The sequence below is a fragment of the Pongo abelii genome, chromosome 6 (assembly GCF_028885655.2).
Source record: "Pongo abelii isolate AG06213 chromosome 6, NHGRI_mPonAbe1-v2.0_pri, whole genome shotgun sequence".
Taxonomy (NCBI): Eukaryota; Metazoa; Chordata; class Mammalia; order Primates; family Hominidae; genus Pongo; species Pongo abelii.
The window spans coordinates 124,825,436-124,843,679 of NC_071991.2; the positions used below are offsets into that span (position 1 = coordinate 124,825,436).

Below are 18,244 nucleotides of genomic sequence, written 5' to 3' on the forward strand. Positions count from 1 at the left end.
ATGCATAACTGAATATATGAATAAAACTTACTGTCATCCATCTGGAGACTTGGTGGGCAGTAGAATTTTTTATGGGTAATTAAATTTGGTAATCCTCTGAAGAGACTGCGGCATAACTTACATTCAAAAATAGTGTCCACATCTTTTAATAAAATATGCTTAAGTTGTTTAGTTCCTGAGAGAAAAAAGAAAAGAAAAACTTAACACAAAAGGTAACTTTAACATGCACTTTTAAACTGGACAACCACTGTTGACAGACCAAAAGTGCAGTTACTCTTTGAAAACAAAATATAGGCATTGCCAATTTCTACCACAGTATATTTAGAATTAAGTTATAGACTAAATTCTAAGTAAAACCCTACTATCATTTGGAAATCAGGACAACTAAAATTGATGCTTTGTTCCCACTTCAGCAGCCAATCAATTCTTGATATATCCCAAGGCAGTGGTTCTGACATGAGGTTAATCATTACAATGAGCTGGGAATAAAGATGTACAAAGCCCTCCCCTAGAGGTTCAGATTTAATAGATTTGGAGTAGGGCAGAAAAATTAAATGTTCCCCCATTATTCTCTGGCAAACTTTTTGGCTCGTTCTTTCAAGCTCTTTTCTGTATTAGGAAGTAAGCAAGGAGTTTTTCAATACATTTTCCCCTTATTCCTTAAAGAAGGTCAAAACTGTATTACAGGACTGCCTGTGACTTTTCTTTTTAAATTCAGCTCAAATTACTTCAGGTTCTGGGCCAACATGGGATTATGGCTATTTAGCGTGATTCTCTACAAAGTAGAGATTCTTTGTCTATACTGAGACAAAATTTTGAACTTTGCTTACGCCTCTTGACAGCACTATAAATTTATTCAAAGCCTTTCTCCCTTAAAACACCCCAATTACAATTAATTAAGTATTGATACAATTACTAATTTAATGCCTATCTTCTCTACTAGATTATACACCCCAAAGCAGCCAAGAATAAGCCTATCTTATTTACAAGTGTAACGTATTCAGCTCTTATAATGCTCAAAAACTATTTGTTAAAGAAATGCTACTAATCTAGGGAACCTAAGTACTATGAAAGAATATCTTTAGGCAGAGAAAAAATAAATGGTAAAAAGCACCTGATCTTTAAAATAAAAACATCCACCAGAAATAAAATACAAACAGAAGGTCTTTAGTCACTACTTTCCTACAGGTCTTTGCCACAGGTAAGGTGGCAAAACTGATCTGCAGTACTTTACTAATTAATGTACCTTTACTTTCCTCAAATTAAAACTTTTTTTAAATGACAATATATTGACTTGAACAGGAAAAGACCCAAGTACCCTGAAAAATATCCTTAAGACTGTCTAGGTGCAAAGTGTTGTGTCATTTAAGAAGCATTTAACCATCTATTAAGCTCTGGGACTACTAAAGAGTATAAACTATCTTAGAAGTATAATTAATATAGTAGGGTCTATAAAAGTTAAATAGCCCAGATTCAATCTTTTGCAATCTGTTTACATTTAATCTTTGAAGTGTATTTTATCATTTTGAAAACGATGATAAAATCATTTCCCCCACCCCCACAACATACACACACAGAGAGACAGACAGAGAGAGAGAGAGAGAGAGAGAGAGAGAGAGAGAGAGAGAGAGAGAGAGGGAGATAATTATTGTTGATCCAAGCATTCAAAATTCTACTGCAAAAAAGTTACCAGGTTATCACAACTTTACTAAGTCTTGAGAGATTCCAAATCTGATATTATCTACTTGTGTGTCCTTAAAAAGCTTCATAATCTTTATACTTTGGTTTACTCATGTTGTAAAATAGAACAAACCTAACCAAACCTAAGTTGAAGAATTATTAAAGAAAATATGAACCTAAATCCCAGTGAAATTATATACTTGAGTTTCTACTGGAAAAAATGTATAGAATAAAATAATTTCTACCATTTCCCAAATCCAAATCTGTGTTTACTCCACTAGTCCTTATTACCACAAAATCAGAAAACATAAATTTAAAAAGATTCAGAGAATAGCCTGTGTTATTCTTTACATAAAAGTAAATTCTCATATATATATTTCTGAAGTCCATTTCACATTACAAAATATCTTGGCAGCGGACTGCTAATATATTTAGTTCATAGTTAACTTCATAAGTGAATGACAAACTATGAGAGGTAGACTGATTTTAAAAAATGCTTTGGCTAAGCCTAATTGACCTATATATATTTCTCAGGAAGTGTAGGTGAGTATAGTAGCAGTGGGAAGAAAACAGGAAACTTTTGCACACTGATTCTAAACTACAAAACCTGCTAGACCCATAATACAGATTTAATTCTGCCTTTAAGAATAGTCAAAAAAGATTGAAGAGGAACACCAAAATAATGTGAACTAGGTTTAACTTAAGAATTCAACTTAAGATTTAAATAGGATACATGTACATGGCTGCAGATTTAAAGCATAAAATAATCAGTCTGTAAACAACATGAGGTTATACATAAAAAATAGTCAAGTGTAAAATATAAGACTGCATCCCTAAATCAGACATACCACTTTGCCTACCAGGTTCTCAATCACAGAAAAATAAAGACACTATCAATTTCTTAATTAGTCCTAATTATACGGTTAAGTTATATTCAGTAGGGACTGCATATTTATTCTCAATAAACATCCAAAAAAAATATTTGCCTCTAACCTTAACTAATCAATCTTAATTATCAATCACAAATGCTTCCCCTTACCCCCACCCAACCCCCCACACCCCCCCCCCACACACACACAGAGGGAGAGAGAGAGAAAGTGTGTGTTATTGTTGATCCAAGCACTCCAGATTTCTTTCAGGTCCACAGATACATCAAATGTTCTCTTTCCCTCACTTTTCAGGCCTTCACCTATGTTTTTTCCTCTCTGACTATAACACTCTCCCACTTTCCTGATCTGACTCACTTCTAACAATCCTTCAGATACCAGTATAGATGTCACTTCCTCCAGGAAGCCTTCAATAATCAACCTCTTCTCTGTTTTTTGTTGTTGTTTGTTTGTTAAAAATTCTTCACCTACACTCTCATAGCACCCTAGACATCTATACTAGCTTATCCACTGTTTTGTAATTAATTTCTTTTCCATATCCCCATTAAACTGGAAGATTAGAACAGAGAAGATATCTCTGATGCTCACTGCTACCCCAGCTCTCAGGATAATGCATGACTGACATTTGCTAAAGGAAATACTACAGAGCTCTATGTATTAAAAAAACCTTCTCTAAAAATAAGAAATTTTAAATCTATGTGAAGTTAACTGAGGAGTCAAAAATGAGACTTTAAAACTTTTCTAATTCCACTTACATATTTAACAAATGAGAAAAATAAGGTGTGTCTCAGTCCACAAACAGAGATAATGAAAGTTTTTCCCTTAAGTTTCAGACACCATTTAAGATTTTGTTATTTTTTCCCATGGAGACGGAATGGCTCTATTCAAAGTCAGCTACCATTTTCTGATTGCTCTGCTCACTTACAATTGGACACAGCCAACTGTAAGTGCCTCTGTCAACAGCTAAAACTTCCTGTCACCTGAGACAACAGACTAGGTCATCTAGACAGCAACATAAAGTTCCTCCACAGCTCTTGATGCTGAGAAACAGACAGCCATGCTGACTTCCTTCTTCTTTTCCTATACTGCTCTCTTTCTTGCCTTAGGGTTTTAAATTATCTTAGAAATCACCACTTACTGCTTACATAGATCAGTACCTTTCAAACATCCAGCCCTCCAAAGGAAAGGCTTTTGATAGCTAAAGATTAATGACTGTATACTCCAGATTTTCACACGTAATAGGTGCTCAATAAAAATTACTTAAATTTCATCAAGGGTTTATCTTGTGTTATTCTTTAATGGCAAGTGCATTGCATGTACTGGTGAAAACGTTTAAAATATTTTTTCAAATGGAATCAGTATTCAATTTTACATTGGGTTGGATGGCAGTCACATTACAATATGACAATATTAATTCTAACTCTTCTATGCTAGACAAAGACAAGGTTTCATTTTCTTACTTAATGCACTGACATTTTTGGTCAACGCCCATTTTAAGTGATGACAAGAATGCTTCTTAAATGGTATACTGCTTGCTTACTATTGGCTCAAATATAAACTCAATCTTCTTTAAGATGACCACTTAACTACAATATCATCAAAACACTGCAAGTAAATAAATGTATGTTCCTCATCACAACTCCTGAAGGAAATTTCTTACTGATCATCCTTAACGTAAGGATTCAAAGATACAAAGAAAACTTAAGAAATTGAAAGTTTTATCCTAAAACTATCACCAATAAGGGTTGGTTAAATATATACATATGTTAATTATAGAGCACTGCCACATACCACAATAAACGTGTAAGTAGAATAAAATTATCTTAGGACAGTGCCTACTTGGGGAATCTTTTAGTTTAATCTAACAAACACTTATTGAGCACATATTAAATACCAGGTACACTGTTACTCATTGGAAATATGAAAGATACAGTCTTTCCCCCACTGAGAAACTCACAGACCAATATAAATGGCTGTTGTCTTGGGAACGTAACACCAGATGACATGCTTTGAATATGAATGTAAGGAAAACAAATCTACTTTTTTCTTATTAAAAAAAAGTCCCATTTTAAATTTCCTATAACTGCTATATAACAACAACAACAAAAAAAGCCATCACAGGTATGGCACTCTCCTATGTACCTCAGAAAAATCACGTCCACCCTACGCTTTGCCTTCAGAATCAGGACTGAAGCATCAGCATTCAGTCAGAGCTTAAACTAATTGCAATTAAAGTTGTTTTAAGGAGGAAAAAAAAAAAAAGCCTAAGTTAAATGACCAAACCCAAATTTAGAAAGTTAATGACAGCAAACATCACATGAAGCTAACTCTCATTTTTCATTACCATACAATGAAAGTTACAATTTATTCCTCCCTAAGAGTCACAAAAAGAGTTCCCTGCACGTACCGCTCTAGCATATTCTACATGTACAATCTTTTTTCTACAAATTATATATTTCTCTTCTTACAATATTATATATTTCAAGAATTTAAAAAGAAGATGTCGGCTTCATATTAAAGACCAGTCTTGAATACCAGACAAAATGATTATCCTTTTCTTTTCCCCTCATTTTTCTCTTTCTAACCATAGGGGCATTCTACAGTTCCTTTGCCTCTAGCAGACAACTAAGAGATTCTGAAAGAATATTGAACTCAACTAAACCAATTTAATAAACACATAAAAGATATTTAATAAATATGTAAAGGTAGCACACTTTTTACCTGCTATTTAAAATTTTGTTTTGGTTTGGGGAGAGAGGTCAAAGAGGAAGGAAGATAAACTGAAAGTGTTATAGAGAGGAGGGAAATTTGAAGACACCATATTAGAAACATGATCCTAGCAGAATGACACAGCCAAAACAAGACTACACAAAGGGTATAAGGCACAGTCAAGGTAGTACAAGAAACCAGGGGTTCAGAGCAAACAGCAGGTCTCAAGTCAGCCAATCATCAGGAATTTCCAAGTGGAAAACCTACAGCTGCAAAACACGCAGCCTTCTTAAAAAATGAGGCATCCATCTCTGGACTGATGTCAACAATAAATAGTTGAATCTACAGTTAATAAAGCAAAGGTACACAAGAGTATGTAGCGTCAGCTACCATTCGTGTTAAGAAGAAAATGAGGGATATACGTTTGTATATGTATAAAAGGTCTCTGGAAGAAGACACATAAGCCATGTAGCAGTGTTGCCTGAGCAAAGGGGAACTGAAGGACAGAATAGTATAGAAACTTATTTTTTCCTCTATACCCTTTTGTACTTTACTATTTAAAACCACAGACACATATTACTTATTATAAAAAGAAAAACCCATTTAACTTAATTTGCAAGTTAAGCAGACTAATAAAGATATACCAGAAGTCAGTAAGAATTTGTAATTTAAATCCAAGAAAACAGTTCAAAGCAAAAGCTGAAGTGTCAGGCAAACAGGATGGGTTAAAACTGGTCAAGCAGTCAGTATAGCACACATCAAGCGGTGGACATTAAAAATGAGTCAACTCCTTCATAAGACAGAACCTTTTATGAACTTACAGCTTGCATAGGAATTAATACCTGGTCATAGACAGCCCAGTGTAGGCAGAAGGTGAGACACAAAAGGAGATGATACAGCAGTTGAAGATAACTATCTAAGCTTGAAGATAAAGGTAGATAACCTAACATATTACTACTATTCAACCTGATTTATACCCTATAGGTTAACAAGAGCAAAAGCATGGACTTCAGGGTTCTATCTTCAAATATCTGTCAAAGATACATAGCACCACCAGGATAGTTCTTTAAATGCAATGTGTGTGACCTAATTGTAATGGAAAGAGCCTAGAAATAGATGAGTCGTTGAGAGTGTGCTTGGGAATAGAGTGGAATAGGAAGAACAGAGCCTCAGAGCTAGAAGGTATCTTTGTCCCAAAGTTATACAGTCCAGACTTCCGTACCATTCTCCCAAGGTTTTAGTCAGTCTCAGCTTAAATGCCTTAGTGCTAAAGAAGGGCTACCATAGTAGACATTAGATTAACCAGAAATGCAAGAGACTACTATCTTGAACAAATTAAAATTTCTTAGTTACAGGATACATTAATGAAGTAAAATAATTCTTTTTTTAATCCAAAATTAGTTTCTTTGTACCACTCAGCATATTTCTAAATCACCTCTAACTTAAACTGTTGGGTACTCAGAAAATTAAAATAATAGTATTTTCAGAATTTGCCTAAATAAAAAATAACTCAAAAGGCAAATTTGCTGATACCATTTTAAAAAGAACGCAGTTCAAAACATCAACATAAAATGGCTTTGGAATTTTACCATTTCAAATTACCCGTTTCATTGCCTCACTTCTTTAGCTCAGAGAGTAAAAATATGACAAACACAGAGAACACATATGATCACAACACAATAAGAAAATAATTAATTTAATCTTTAAATATTTGCCTTCTAAAATTAAAAAAGATTTTTGGAATCTTTTTTAATTCTGTAACCACACAGATTTTGGGTACAGGTTCTTGTTGAAAAGGCGGTTTTTTAACAAGTCAAAGCACTTATGACTTAACTAATTCTAATTTCTTTTTTTTTTTTTTTTTTTTTCAGACAGAGTCTCGCTCTTTCGCCCAAGCTGGACTGCAGTGGCGCTATCTTGGCTCACTGCAAGCTCCGCCTCCCGGGTTCACGCCATTCTCCTGCCTCAGCCTCTCAAGTAGCTGAGACTACAGGCGCCCACCACCACGCCCGGCTAATTTTTTGTATTTTTAGTAGAGACGGAGTTTCACCGTGTTAGCCAGGATGGTCTCGATCTCCTGACCTCGTGATCCGCCTGCCTCGGCCTCCCAAAGTGCTGGGATTACAGGCGTGAGCCACCGCGCCCGGCCTAATTCTAACTTCTTAATTTAAAAAACTATAATAAACTGACACAGTATAACTTCATTAATTCCAAATTAAGAATTTTAAAAAAGAAACCTATAACAAGTAATATTACTAAATATGAAAAGCTATTGCTGTCATTTCCATGGTATGAGAAAGAACCAAAAAAACCCTTTAATCTCTATTCTAAAAGAAGCTAAAACAAACAGAAACCATTTTTTCTGTTATGCCAGAAATATAAATACTGTCCCTAATAAGTAAAATTCTATTTTAATTGAACTTATCACAAGAAAATTTGACCTGTAAATTATCTGTTAGTCGAAGGCAATTATCAAAAGTAAAAATCAAACAATAAAAAATCCCTAAAATAGTTTATACCACCATCCAATATAAGGATAGGCACTTGGTATACAAGCAATACTTCCTAAATTAAATACAGATAAAAGCAATGCCATGAGTACTACAGATGAAAAGTCTGAGAAATGGATCTTTTGGAGAGTCAGAGAAAAAATAAATGTTTTAATTTAGATTCTATTTCTTAGAATCCTAAAGTAAAGCAAATATATGATTTCCCCGTTTATAACAATTTAGAAACAAGCATCTCAAAAAATCTCATGAATACAAAACAAGTAGTTACATATGAATTATTTTTTCCTTTGAACCTCAGAAATTTTTCATTAAGGTAGTTAAGATTTAAAATAATGACAAGGTATTCTAATCCTCTAAGTGTCCGTCAGTTATATTTATTTGCTTGTTCACATCTGAGTGAATACTCTGTAATGTCAGAGAAGCCAAATACACCAGGGGTGGACAAGTGGATTACAGGAATCACAGCAACCTAACATCTTACTGACAACACAGGGGTGCTAACAGTTCCCAATCATTTCACATGTTGTAAGTAATACCTATTTTAAAACACTGGATTGCAATTACACAATTATATTTATTATAAAGCTAATTCTTATTATCAGCTAATGAAAATAATATCTAAGCAAATCTACCTGAAGATATCAGGGCTGGAATATTGTCTTTCTTCTATCTTGTGCTCTATTAAAGATACCAAAACTCCACAAACTCAAGGGTTAGGGAGAAGAAGGTGAATCACACAAACATAAATAAGGTAATTAACCTAGAACAAATGACATCTCAGACATTCTGAGTAATCTACTGTACCAAAGCTCATGAAGACCCAGAATAATTTACTGCCTTTTGAGAGTTTACACAAAACATGCCAAAAGATATCAATGGATCTTTAAGAAGTGCTTTACCAGAAAATACACCACATAATATATTTATTTAAATCATACTAAACAAATTTATTTTAAAATTAATATACCATATATAGTACTGAAGAATAATCTCTAGACCAAGTCAATATTTATACATCCACTTTTTTAAAATATGAAAATTTTAAATATTCTATAAAGAAAGCCAACATATACATTTTAATGTTTTTTAAAAATTATTTCTAAGGACTTCTAGGTAGTTTTTAACTACTATGTGAAGACTGAAAAATATATCCTAAAACATTCATACCTGATCGAAAGCACTCAATTATTTGTTGAATACCAGATTTGGATGTCTGTAGTGGTTGCTGTAACAAAGGAGGATCTCCAGGTTCCAGGATATAAACTACATGGAAGACAAACACCCACCCCAATCCCCACAAAAAAAGGGTTATTTAAATCATTTACTATTAAAGTAAAACAATGGCTTTCTACAATTACATTAAGGATAATCACACTTGTGCCCGCACACACACACGTATATATAATATGTAGAGATATATATAATTAACCATCATCTTTGTAAGGCAAAATGAAACAATGGAGAAAAAAACTAAAACTATTCTCAATTAAAGGCTAAATTAAGGCTACTTAAGGCTAGATATTAGGTTTCAATACAAAGACCTTACTATTTTGGTATTATTTAGTACACATTCTTCATGTTTGCCTTTTTATTCCCCTTGAAGAGGAAACACTATATTTAATCAAAATTCTAAGGCAATGGTGGCCTAGCCACACTTCATAAACCATTCCAAAATCCTCTGGATAATCTGGTATAACTCTGGATATTTATGAGCAAAATGTCAAAAATCACTGCCTAAAGAAATAACTGAACAAGTGCACAATGATGGATGCAGAAGAATGTTCACTGTAGTGCTCTGCAGCACTGTATATAATTGGGAGAAATTTCAAACAACTTAAAAGTCTCTTAATAGTGACCAGATTAAATAAACTATGAAATGTCCATAGGACAGACTTTTTCATGGCTGTTAGAAAGCATGAACTAGTTCTATGTGTATTCACAACAAAGGATGGCAATAATTGTTAAGCAACAAACACGTTATAGAATATGATCCCATTTACATTAATACATAGGTAGATGCAAAAATATATAAATTTTATATATATTTGTATATATGTATAAATGCTGTTACGGTGGATTTTCAGGGATGTTTGCTTTCTGCCTCACACTTCAATGCTGCTTCAGAGTCTGGCTTTTAGAAGTACGCATTTTAGAAAGGACACATTTTTACAATAAGTAAAAATAATCTTTCCATTTTAAAAATTAAAAATTTCATTTTTACATAAAGAGGTTTATATTATCCCTAATTCCCAAGATTCTCAGATTAGTAGTATAGATACATAATAAATTACAGTAATATGAATAAAGGCAACAGAAAAGGAAAACTGGGTTTCTTCATCAGTTATCAAACAGAGACAGTTGTGGTAGAGAAAAACTGACCATTTTAATTATCTTTTTAAAATATGCTATAATGTTCTACTCAACTATGACCATCGTAACACAGGACCACCCGCTTAGTGTGAGGAGAAATGAAGGGTGATTTCAACAATGTGTGATACTCTTGCTTCAGGGTTTAGGCTTAGACAGTACTTAGCTTTCTGATGGGGGGCTAAACTAGTCTACTGTACTATGTATATAGATACAGGCTTAGATTCTTCTTTATGCTTCAAGTCTAGTGCTCAGTGTACACAAACAAGAGGAATGATGTTTTGGGACCAACTCATTTCATCAAGCAAAATTTCCCCAATTTTAAGAGACACTTGGCCTGGTGCGGTGGCTCAGGCCTGTAATCCCAGCACTTTGGGAGGCCAAGGCAGGAGGATTACTTGAGCCAAGAAGCTCAAGACCAGCCTGGGCAAAATGGCAAGACCCCATCTCTACAAAAAATACAAAAATTAGCCAGGCGTGGTGGCTCATGCCTCTAGCCCCAGCTACGTGGGAGGCTGAGCTGGGAGGATCATTTGAGCCCAGGAGGCAGAGGTTGCAGTGAGCTGTGATCACGCCACTGCACTCCAGCCTCGGAAACACAGCAAAACTGACTCAAAATAAATAAATAAACAAATTAATTAATTAATTAATTTAGGTGTATTTTAGATTAATTAAGAACACACACATACACACACTCATTTTGAGAATATCTGACATTGGCACTAACTGCAGCGATTAAGAACATAAGAATCCAGACCTGGACTCTCTATGTTTAAATTCTTTTTCTGCCATTTACTAGATACAATTAGGACACATTAAACTCTCTGATTTCTCTTTTCTCAGGTCTAAAATGGAGATTTTCAAAGTACTTAAATTATAGGGTTGTATAGGGGTTAAATAAGCTAATGCAGATCAACTGCTTAAAACAGAGCCTGGGACATAGTAAGTGCTCAATAAACATTCTACCATCACTATCACCAACGTGTATCCATCAATTGCTTTCCTGACACCAAAAACTAAAAAATCTTTTTTCAAAATCTTAGAGAAAGAGAATTAAACCTCTTAGGAAAACAGAAGTTTGTAAACAGACCAGTATCATCTACTTGAATAAACTGATTTCTCCTATTTGCACATTATAGCAACAGGTAACTACTTACAAAAAAAATGATAACTACATAAAAGAGGGTGAAAACCCACACTACTGTAAAAAACTAAATGCTTCAAAGTCTGCCTCTATCAGTTACAAGAATTCTAGAACTGGAGGACAAAAAAACAGAAATAAATAAGGGAAGGATATTGGGAAAAACAGACTCTTCTCCTTAGAGCTCCTGCATTTACAAATGTGTTCCAGAAAACCTTCTGTATAAAATACACTAACTTCCACTTCCACATGACAGCACCTCATTTTAAAGCTAAAGCTAAATATTCTTACCCACCACCCTCAGAACACTGCTACCACCAGAACACATACACATCCTGAGATAACATTCAAAATAAGCCCGGGATTAGCTTAGCTGTGCCTGGACACAACCACTCGGTATACACATCTGTGTAGCTCCCACTCTAAAGATACAATTCTTCCTTCACTTGAAAACATACCCTCAACTCTAGAAAACTTTATTATATTAATAATTTATAAAATTGCTTCTTACATAGCCTATCATCCTCCCAAGATCAGACCCATCCAGGTTACATGACCATTTAGAAAAAAAAAAAAAATCTTTCTCCAACCAAAAAACCCAAATCCTCAGAACATCTTTCCTTACACCCTTCCAAAAACACATTTCCCAGAATATAATATGGACTTTTTTAAGAGTCTCTCCTCCCTTAAAACAAGGCCCTTAAAAGATCCTTCTACTTATGATGTATGGGACTTGCTTACAAAACTAGGGGGAGAGAGAGTAAGTGGAAGGTAGAGAGGGGAATTGGGGGAGGAGGGGAGGAGAGAACATAGAGGAAAAGAGATTGTCCATATAACAACAACTGATGGAGTTGTGTGATGGTTACATCAAGTTCCTCATATTATCTAGTTTTGAAGGTTTGGAAATTTCTGTTAATAAAATCTTAAAACATAACTAAGAAAATACATACACTGTCAGTTATAGTGCCACCCTTCACTATAAATTGACCTATCTCTTCAAGGCAAAATGGCCTCATCAGGAATATACTGTTCTCCTCTGGAGACTCACCCAGTATTCATAATCCAAATGTGGACAGATTTTTATCAAACATTATGTCATCTTCCCTCCATCTGTGGACATGATCTTTTAAAAGATATCACACTACAACATATTTCTTTCAGTCCTGGAAATATCCTACCCACTCAGCATATACCTTCCCCTGAAATAATGACAATGAACTACCCTATAAGTTAACAAACTTCTAGCTTTCCATTCAACAAAATTCTCAGAAAGTTTGATTCAAGCTAACAAGGCAAGAAAACAGTAACTACTGTTGACGTGATAAGCCTGAAAATTAACCTGCATGGAAAAAGTTTCTAGTAAAAGATGATGAAAATTTTAAACTAATACAATTTTATCTGAGTTCCTGCTAGTTGGGGAGAAAAAAAACAAGCAAAAACATTTCAATACACATTAAAAAGTTCAAGTCTAGAAAACATCTTTAAAGACATTAAAGTCTTCAGAAAACTTTCATTACCAGAACACACTGGTATAATCACAAATTAGCTTATTTGTTTACTTCTTTATGTCTACCTCTTCCCACTCAAACATTTTATAAAGAAAGGACTTTATCTGTCTTTGTTCACCACTTATATCCCCATTGCCTTCGACAGTGCTCTCAATAGATGTTCAATAACAATTTGTTAAAGAAATGAATGATCAAATAAATTTCTTCCTAAATAAGATGGTTTCATTAACTAATTCAATTTCAATGATTAAAAGTGTTCTCAGAAAAAAAAAAAAAACTAGACTAAAAGGTCAGTGGAACATGAGTTTAAATGGCACTCACATCTGTATAGCTCAAAACTAGCAAACTCCATTCGAGATCAGTAAAACTTAAGCAATATATCTGCAGTTCAAATACACAAAATATGCAGTGTGAAAGGATCCTGAAAGTTAAACAGGTCAAGAGCAGTTCAATAGAAACTGGATCCCATCCAAGGATTGCCTGTTTTATTAGTACAGGTAAGTTATTACTGATCTCAGCAAAGTACAGTAGAGATAGGGTTGTAGTACAAATTTTATCCTTATCTGTAGCAAAGTTTTCTTAAAATGGAAGCTCTTCCCTTCTACTGATAACATTTTTTTCCATTAATCAGAAAATTACCTAAAATGAACTCTACTGTGATAAAATCCAAGTACATAAGTGCAGTTAAAATACTCCAACAAAAAGCAAGCAAATGTATTAAAAATCTAATAACTTTTAGGTCAAAAATAATGATAAACATCTGCCTTTAAACTAGAATAGCATAGCCTTTATTTGATTTAGTGATGGTATGCATTCAATGATTCCCTTTTAAGTTATACCTTTTAATGATTGTCATAAAGCATATCAAAGTTCTAAGTAGAACTGTCAACAGTATATCAAGTTTATCAAAGTTTGCTAGTATTCTTCATGAGACTCCGAAAAACTTTTTCATATGATAAACTCAACTAAAGCCAAGTTTCATTCCATAAAATACCCTGGAAATAATTATGTATTCTACCTAAATAAAAAAAGAGATTTCTCTTTTATTTTGCAATATAATATGTTCTGCCCAAGAAATTTTTTTAAAGGTTGCGCTTAGCAAAACCTGATTCTCCCAATGAGTTCAACAAACTTTTAAAACCCAAACTAAACTCACTTTTAGACTTTCAGAACTACTTGCTGATTAAAATGCCTAAGAAACTTTTAATTTTTAAAGTTTCAGTGAAACAATTTCACGACAACAAATCTAGTATTCTATGTTTTCCTTTCTCTTCAATTTTAAACATTTACAGACCATAGGAGTATATTAACTGCAGGATGCCTTGAAAGAGAAAGAAAAAAGACTGAGCGACTGATCTTGTGGAAATGGTTTAACGTGACACTTGCATTACTTTTTTTAAGGGATCAAGCAGGGGAGACCTCTTGTTTGTACAAGCTTTTAGCTTCATAACTGGCTTATGCTGGGGAATATCACAGCCTGCTTAAGAATGACTACTGGGGCAGGAGGAAAAAAACTAGAAAGAAAGAAGGCAGAGTGGCTCTGATGGAGGGCAAAGCAACTGCGGACGAAGAGGGGTCTACCTGGTTCACAGCATCCGTGATGATGGTGGTCAGTCTGACAGTATTTGTCCCTTAAAGGCATTTTCAGTGGACTCGACCTACTTTGCTTTCACTGTAAGAAGCTCTTCATTGCGGCGTGGCTGTTGAAAGAAGCACAAACCCGTCACTCGCCCTGAACTTCCTGGGGGGCACTGGCTGCATTTTCCAGATACGTTCCCATCATCAGCTCTCCGCTTTCCCTCCACGGACCCGCATCTCCCTCTCGAAAAGAAAACAGAAAGACGCACAAACCCTCCTGCAGCCCAAACTCCTCACACAGGTTCATCGCCCTACCCGGAAACGCAGCCTCGGGTGCGCAGCGCAGGGGCGAAGGCCTGGCCGGCAGCGCGGGCGGCTGCGGCCTCGCCGTCTCGGGCGGGCGCGCGGAAACGGAGCGCAGAGTGCGGCGGGCACCGCCGGGCTCCGGGACTACAGAGGTGCCGCTCCCGCCGGCTGCTGGCCCACGCCTCGCTCTCCCGCTACGCACGTGCGTTGGGGTCTCCCTGGCGGAGACCCCGTCCCCACAACCAAGTGCGCCCAACTTACTCAACTCCTAGGGCGGGCCAGCGGGCGGGCGGAAGGAAGGAAGGCAGGCCGGGCGGCCGCGGGGACAGCCTGGCGTGGGAGGCGGCTGCGGGCCCCACCTGGCGCAGCCTCCGCTGACCACGCGAGGGAACCGGCACTCGGGCCCGACGCGCTCCCAAAGAGTCCCCACCAGCGCTGACGCGGAAGCGCCACAGCTCACCACGTCCCTCCGCGGGCCGAGGCGACTGCGGCGGCGGCTCACGGCGTCCTCCGCGCTGTGTGGCTAGGCGGGAGGCGCGCGGGCGGAGGCAGTTGACAGGAGGAACCGCCCGGCAGCAGCCGCCGCCGCCACCACCGAAGGAGCCGGAACCGGAGCGGGCAGGACCTGAGGCTCCCCTCGCCTGGGCAACGGCTGCCGCCGCAACCCGGGTCCCACCAGCGCCGCTCCACCTGCAACGGTCCCTCAGGCTTTAGGAGAGGGGCGGAGAAGAATGGGGGGTCTCCCCCCACCTTGGGCCTTTTCGGTGGTAGTTGTTGTTTCAGGAAACTTTATTAAGTCAGCCTCTCTTTTTCTCTGTCGCCCCCTCCTCCGGAGAGCCCGAGCTACCGCCGCGGAGCGCGTAGGAAGGGGGAAGCAGAGACTCTCCGGCAGCGACAGGGAGCGACTGACTGACCCCGGACGGAGATGGGGCGAGGGCAGGAAGTGACAAGCTCACCGAGTGGGTGGGGGGAGTGTGGCCGGCACGCCCGGGAGCGCCGCGCGCATGCGCCCGGCCGGCGCCCCCGCCTGTGGGTAGGCGACGCGCTGTGCCCGCCGCGGCCGGTGGGGAGGGGACCGGGGCCGCCGGCGCGAGGGACGTGTCCGAGGGGAGGGAACCGGAGCAGGGGACACCAGGGCCGCGGCAGGAGTCTCGGGTCGACCGAGAGCCGAAGCCCAGGGTGAGGTGTGAGGCCCGCGGTGCGGCGTGCGCGCCCACGGAGACGGGCTGCTCGGCCACCAAACTGTTGCTCTCGCTGTTCTCTGTTCAGTGGAACTGAAACTCGGGGAGGGTTGGGAGAGGACTTAGGAAGCGGTGGGCAGATGTATGAACCATAAGTAGTGATGATCCCCAAAAGGCTGTCAGTGCATTGCTAAATGGCAAAAGTTGAACTTATTTTTTTCCTGCCAACAATTTTAGAAGCATGCCTCCGGGAACTTGGGGATTCTTTTATCAGGCCCAAGGGAGGGAAAGCATCTATTGGTAGCAGATGGGTATTTATCCTGGCAGCTCCGCTTCTCAAACTTGAAAGTGGAGTTGGGTCATGTGCGCTCACGCACTTTCCCTCCTCTTCTGCGCCCCGATCCTGCTTGGAAAATCCTCGAAGATCCCAGTCATCTGTCAAATTCTGCCAACCGAGGGCCGCTTCTTGGGGGCGAGGGAGCCGCCTCCGTCGTTTGCCTCCCAGCTCCTGGAACGTAATTCTTGCTCTTGGTGACATCAAGCAAATATGTGTCCACTGCCGGTCAGGAAATTTTAAGAGAATAAAGCCCATTCGCCTTATCTCCGATCCTCCCCAAGATCCACTGAAAACCTTTCCAGTTGGTCCAACTTAAGCTGCCATTGTGCGGCGTCCTGCAAAAACTGAAGTTCAGTAGATAGACTTTGTTTAGAAGAGAAAAAGTTCAGTTTTCAAAACCCAAAGGAAAGGTTGTAAATTGATACATTTGTTACTTTAAAAATGTTGGGCCAGGCGCAGTGGCTGGTGCTTGTAATCCAAGCACTTTGGGAGGTCAAAGCGGGAGGATCGCTTAAGCCCAGGAGTTAGAGACCAGCCTGGCAACATGACAAAACCCCCTCTCAACCAAATAAAAAAAAATTAGCCGGGCAGGATGGCGCGTGCCTGTGGTCCCAGCTACATACGAGAGGCTGAGGCGGGGGTGGGGGGGGTGTGGGGGGAGTCGGGAGGTGAAGCGTTTGCATTAGGTCTCCGGGGACTGCAGCAGCCTGATTATAGGGGATGACAAGAAAGGGATAGAAACATGATCTTTAACTAGTCACATGAGTGGTATGATCATATGTATCTGTCCCATAGTCAAGAGGCATCACCCAACGGGAAACTAAAATATGAAATGCCACAGTTTATAAATTAATGTAAAATAAGTTATGATACTTCCGTGATAGTGTTATGCAGCCAATAAAAATCACATTTTATATAAAATTTAGTTGTATGGAATATGCTTAAGCAACAAAAAGGAAGTATTTTGAAATGTGATATTTTAACAGTAGGCTGTAACAGTGGAATTATGAACAATTTTTATTTTCTTTATTGTATACTTTGCAAAATTTGTAAATTAAGTATATAAAACTTGAATAAGCAGAAAAATTTTGAAACGCAGTAAGAAGGCTGTAATAATATGAAAATGGCATACAATAATAAAGCTCAATGTCACTCCAAAAAATGCAGTGAAAAAAGACTGAAAGAAACATAAAAATATCTACATTGGAGATCTCTGAGTGGTAAAATGTGAGGTAAAACATTTTCTGCATTTTCAGAGGATCTTTTCCTACTTTTATTTAATAAACATATTTAACATAGGCTTAAAAATGAATATGCAAGTCTAAATTGTTCGAACCCTGAAAAGGCTTTGCTTCAGGTATATCAGTTGTTTGCTGACCAGGTGTGAGTTTAAAAAAAAAAAAAACAACACCACACACACACACACAGAAAAGTATGTTTTGTGAGCAAATGTAGTGTTATTTATATTCGAATGCAAAGTGGTCAGTACCAGAGGGTCCTCAAAATTGCTTGCTAACAGAGTAAGTTTAGACAATCTTTGAAAAATTAGAATTAGAGTCAAGATGAAATGTGCATGTGGGTAAAACAAATATTAAACATATCTGTATAAAAATGAAATAATCCAATTGAACCCGGGAGGCGGAGGTTGCAGTGAGCCGAGATCACGCCACTGCACTCCAGCCTGGCAACAGAGTGAGACTCTGTCTCAAAAAAAAAAAGAATCATAAAAATTGAGACCCAGAGAGACTAAGTAATGTGCCAGTCAGTAGGAACTTGGGGTCAGGACCTAGATTACTCCCTACTATAATTAACAGTACTACTATTTGACATGTATTGAGTAGTTAATATTTTTTTAAGCTCAATATTAGCTCATTTAATCCTATCAACAATTTAATGAGGTGTTGCTATCCTTCCATTCTGCAGGTGGGAAAACTGAGGTAAAGAGAGTTTAGATGACTTAACAAGTGATATGGTTTGGCTGTGTCCCCACCCACATCTCATCTTGAATTGTTGTCCCTGTAATCCCCACGTGTTGTGGGA

At 37.9% G+C, this 18,244-nt stretch overlaps 1 protein-coding gene across 11 annotated transcripts in view; it reads right to left on the bottom strand.

Moving 5' to 3' along the window:
* The window catches only part of ZNF800 (zinc finger protein 800), a 48,646-nt gene extending 32,945 nt beyond the window's left edge, over positions 1–15,701 (bottom strand). For 3 of the 11 annotated variants that reach the window (XM_063726157.1, XM_054559749.2, XM_002818405.6), the window contains exons 1-4: positions 14,948–15,619; positions 14,384–14,502; positions 8,954–9,049; positions 32–175 (exon numbers count right to left, since the gene is read on the bottom strand). In XM_063726157.1, the coding sequence (XP_063582227.1) occupies positions 32–175; positions 8,954–9,049; positions 14,384–14,444 (301 nt within the window). In that variant the 5' untranslated portion in view covers positions 14,445–14,502; positions 14,948–15,619. Of the gene's footprint in view, positions 1–31; positions 176–8,953; positions 9,050–14,383; positions 14,503–14,947 lie in introns of all 11 variants that reach the window. The other 8 variants (XM_063726155.1, XM_063726154.1, XM_063726153.1 and 5 more) reach the window with 8 other exon arrangements.
* Between the last annotated feature and the right edge of the window lie 2,543 nt (positions 15,702–18,244).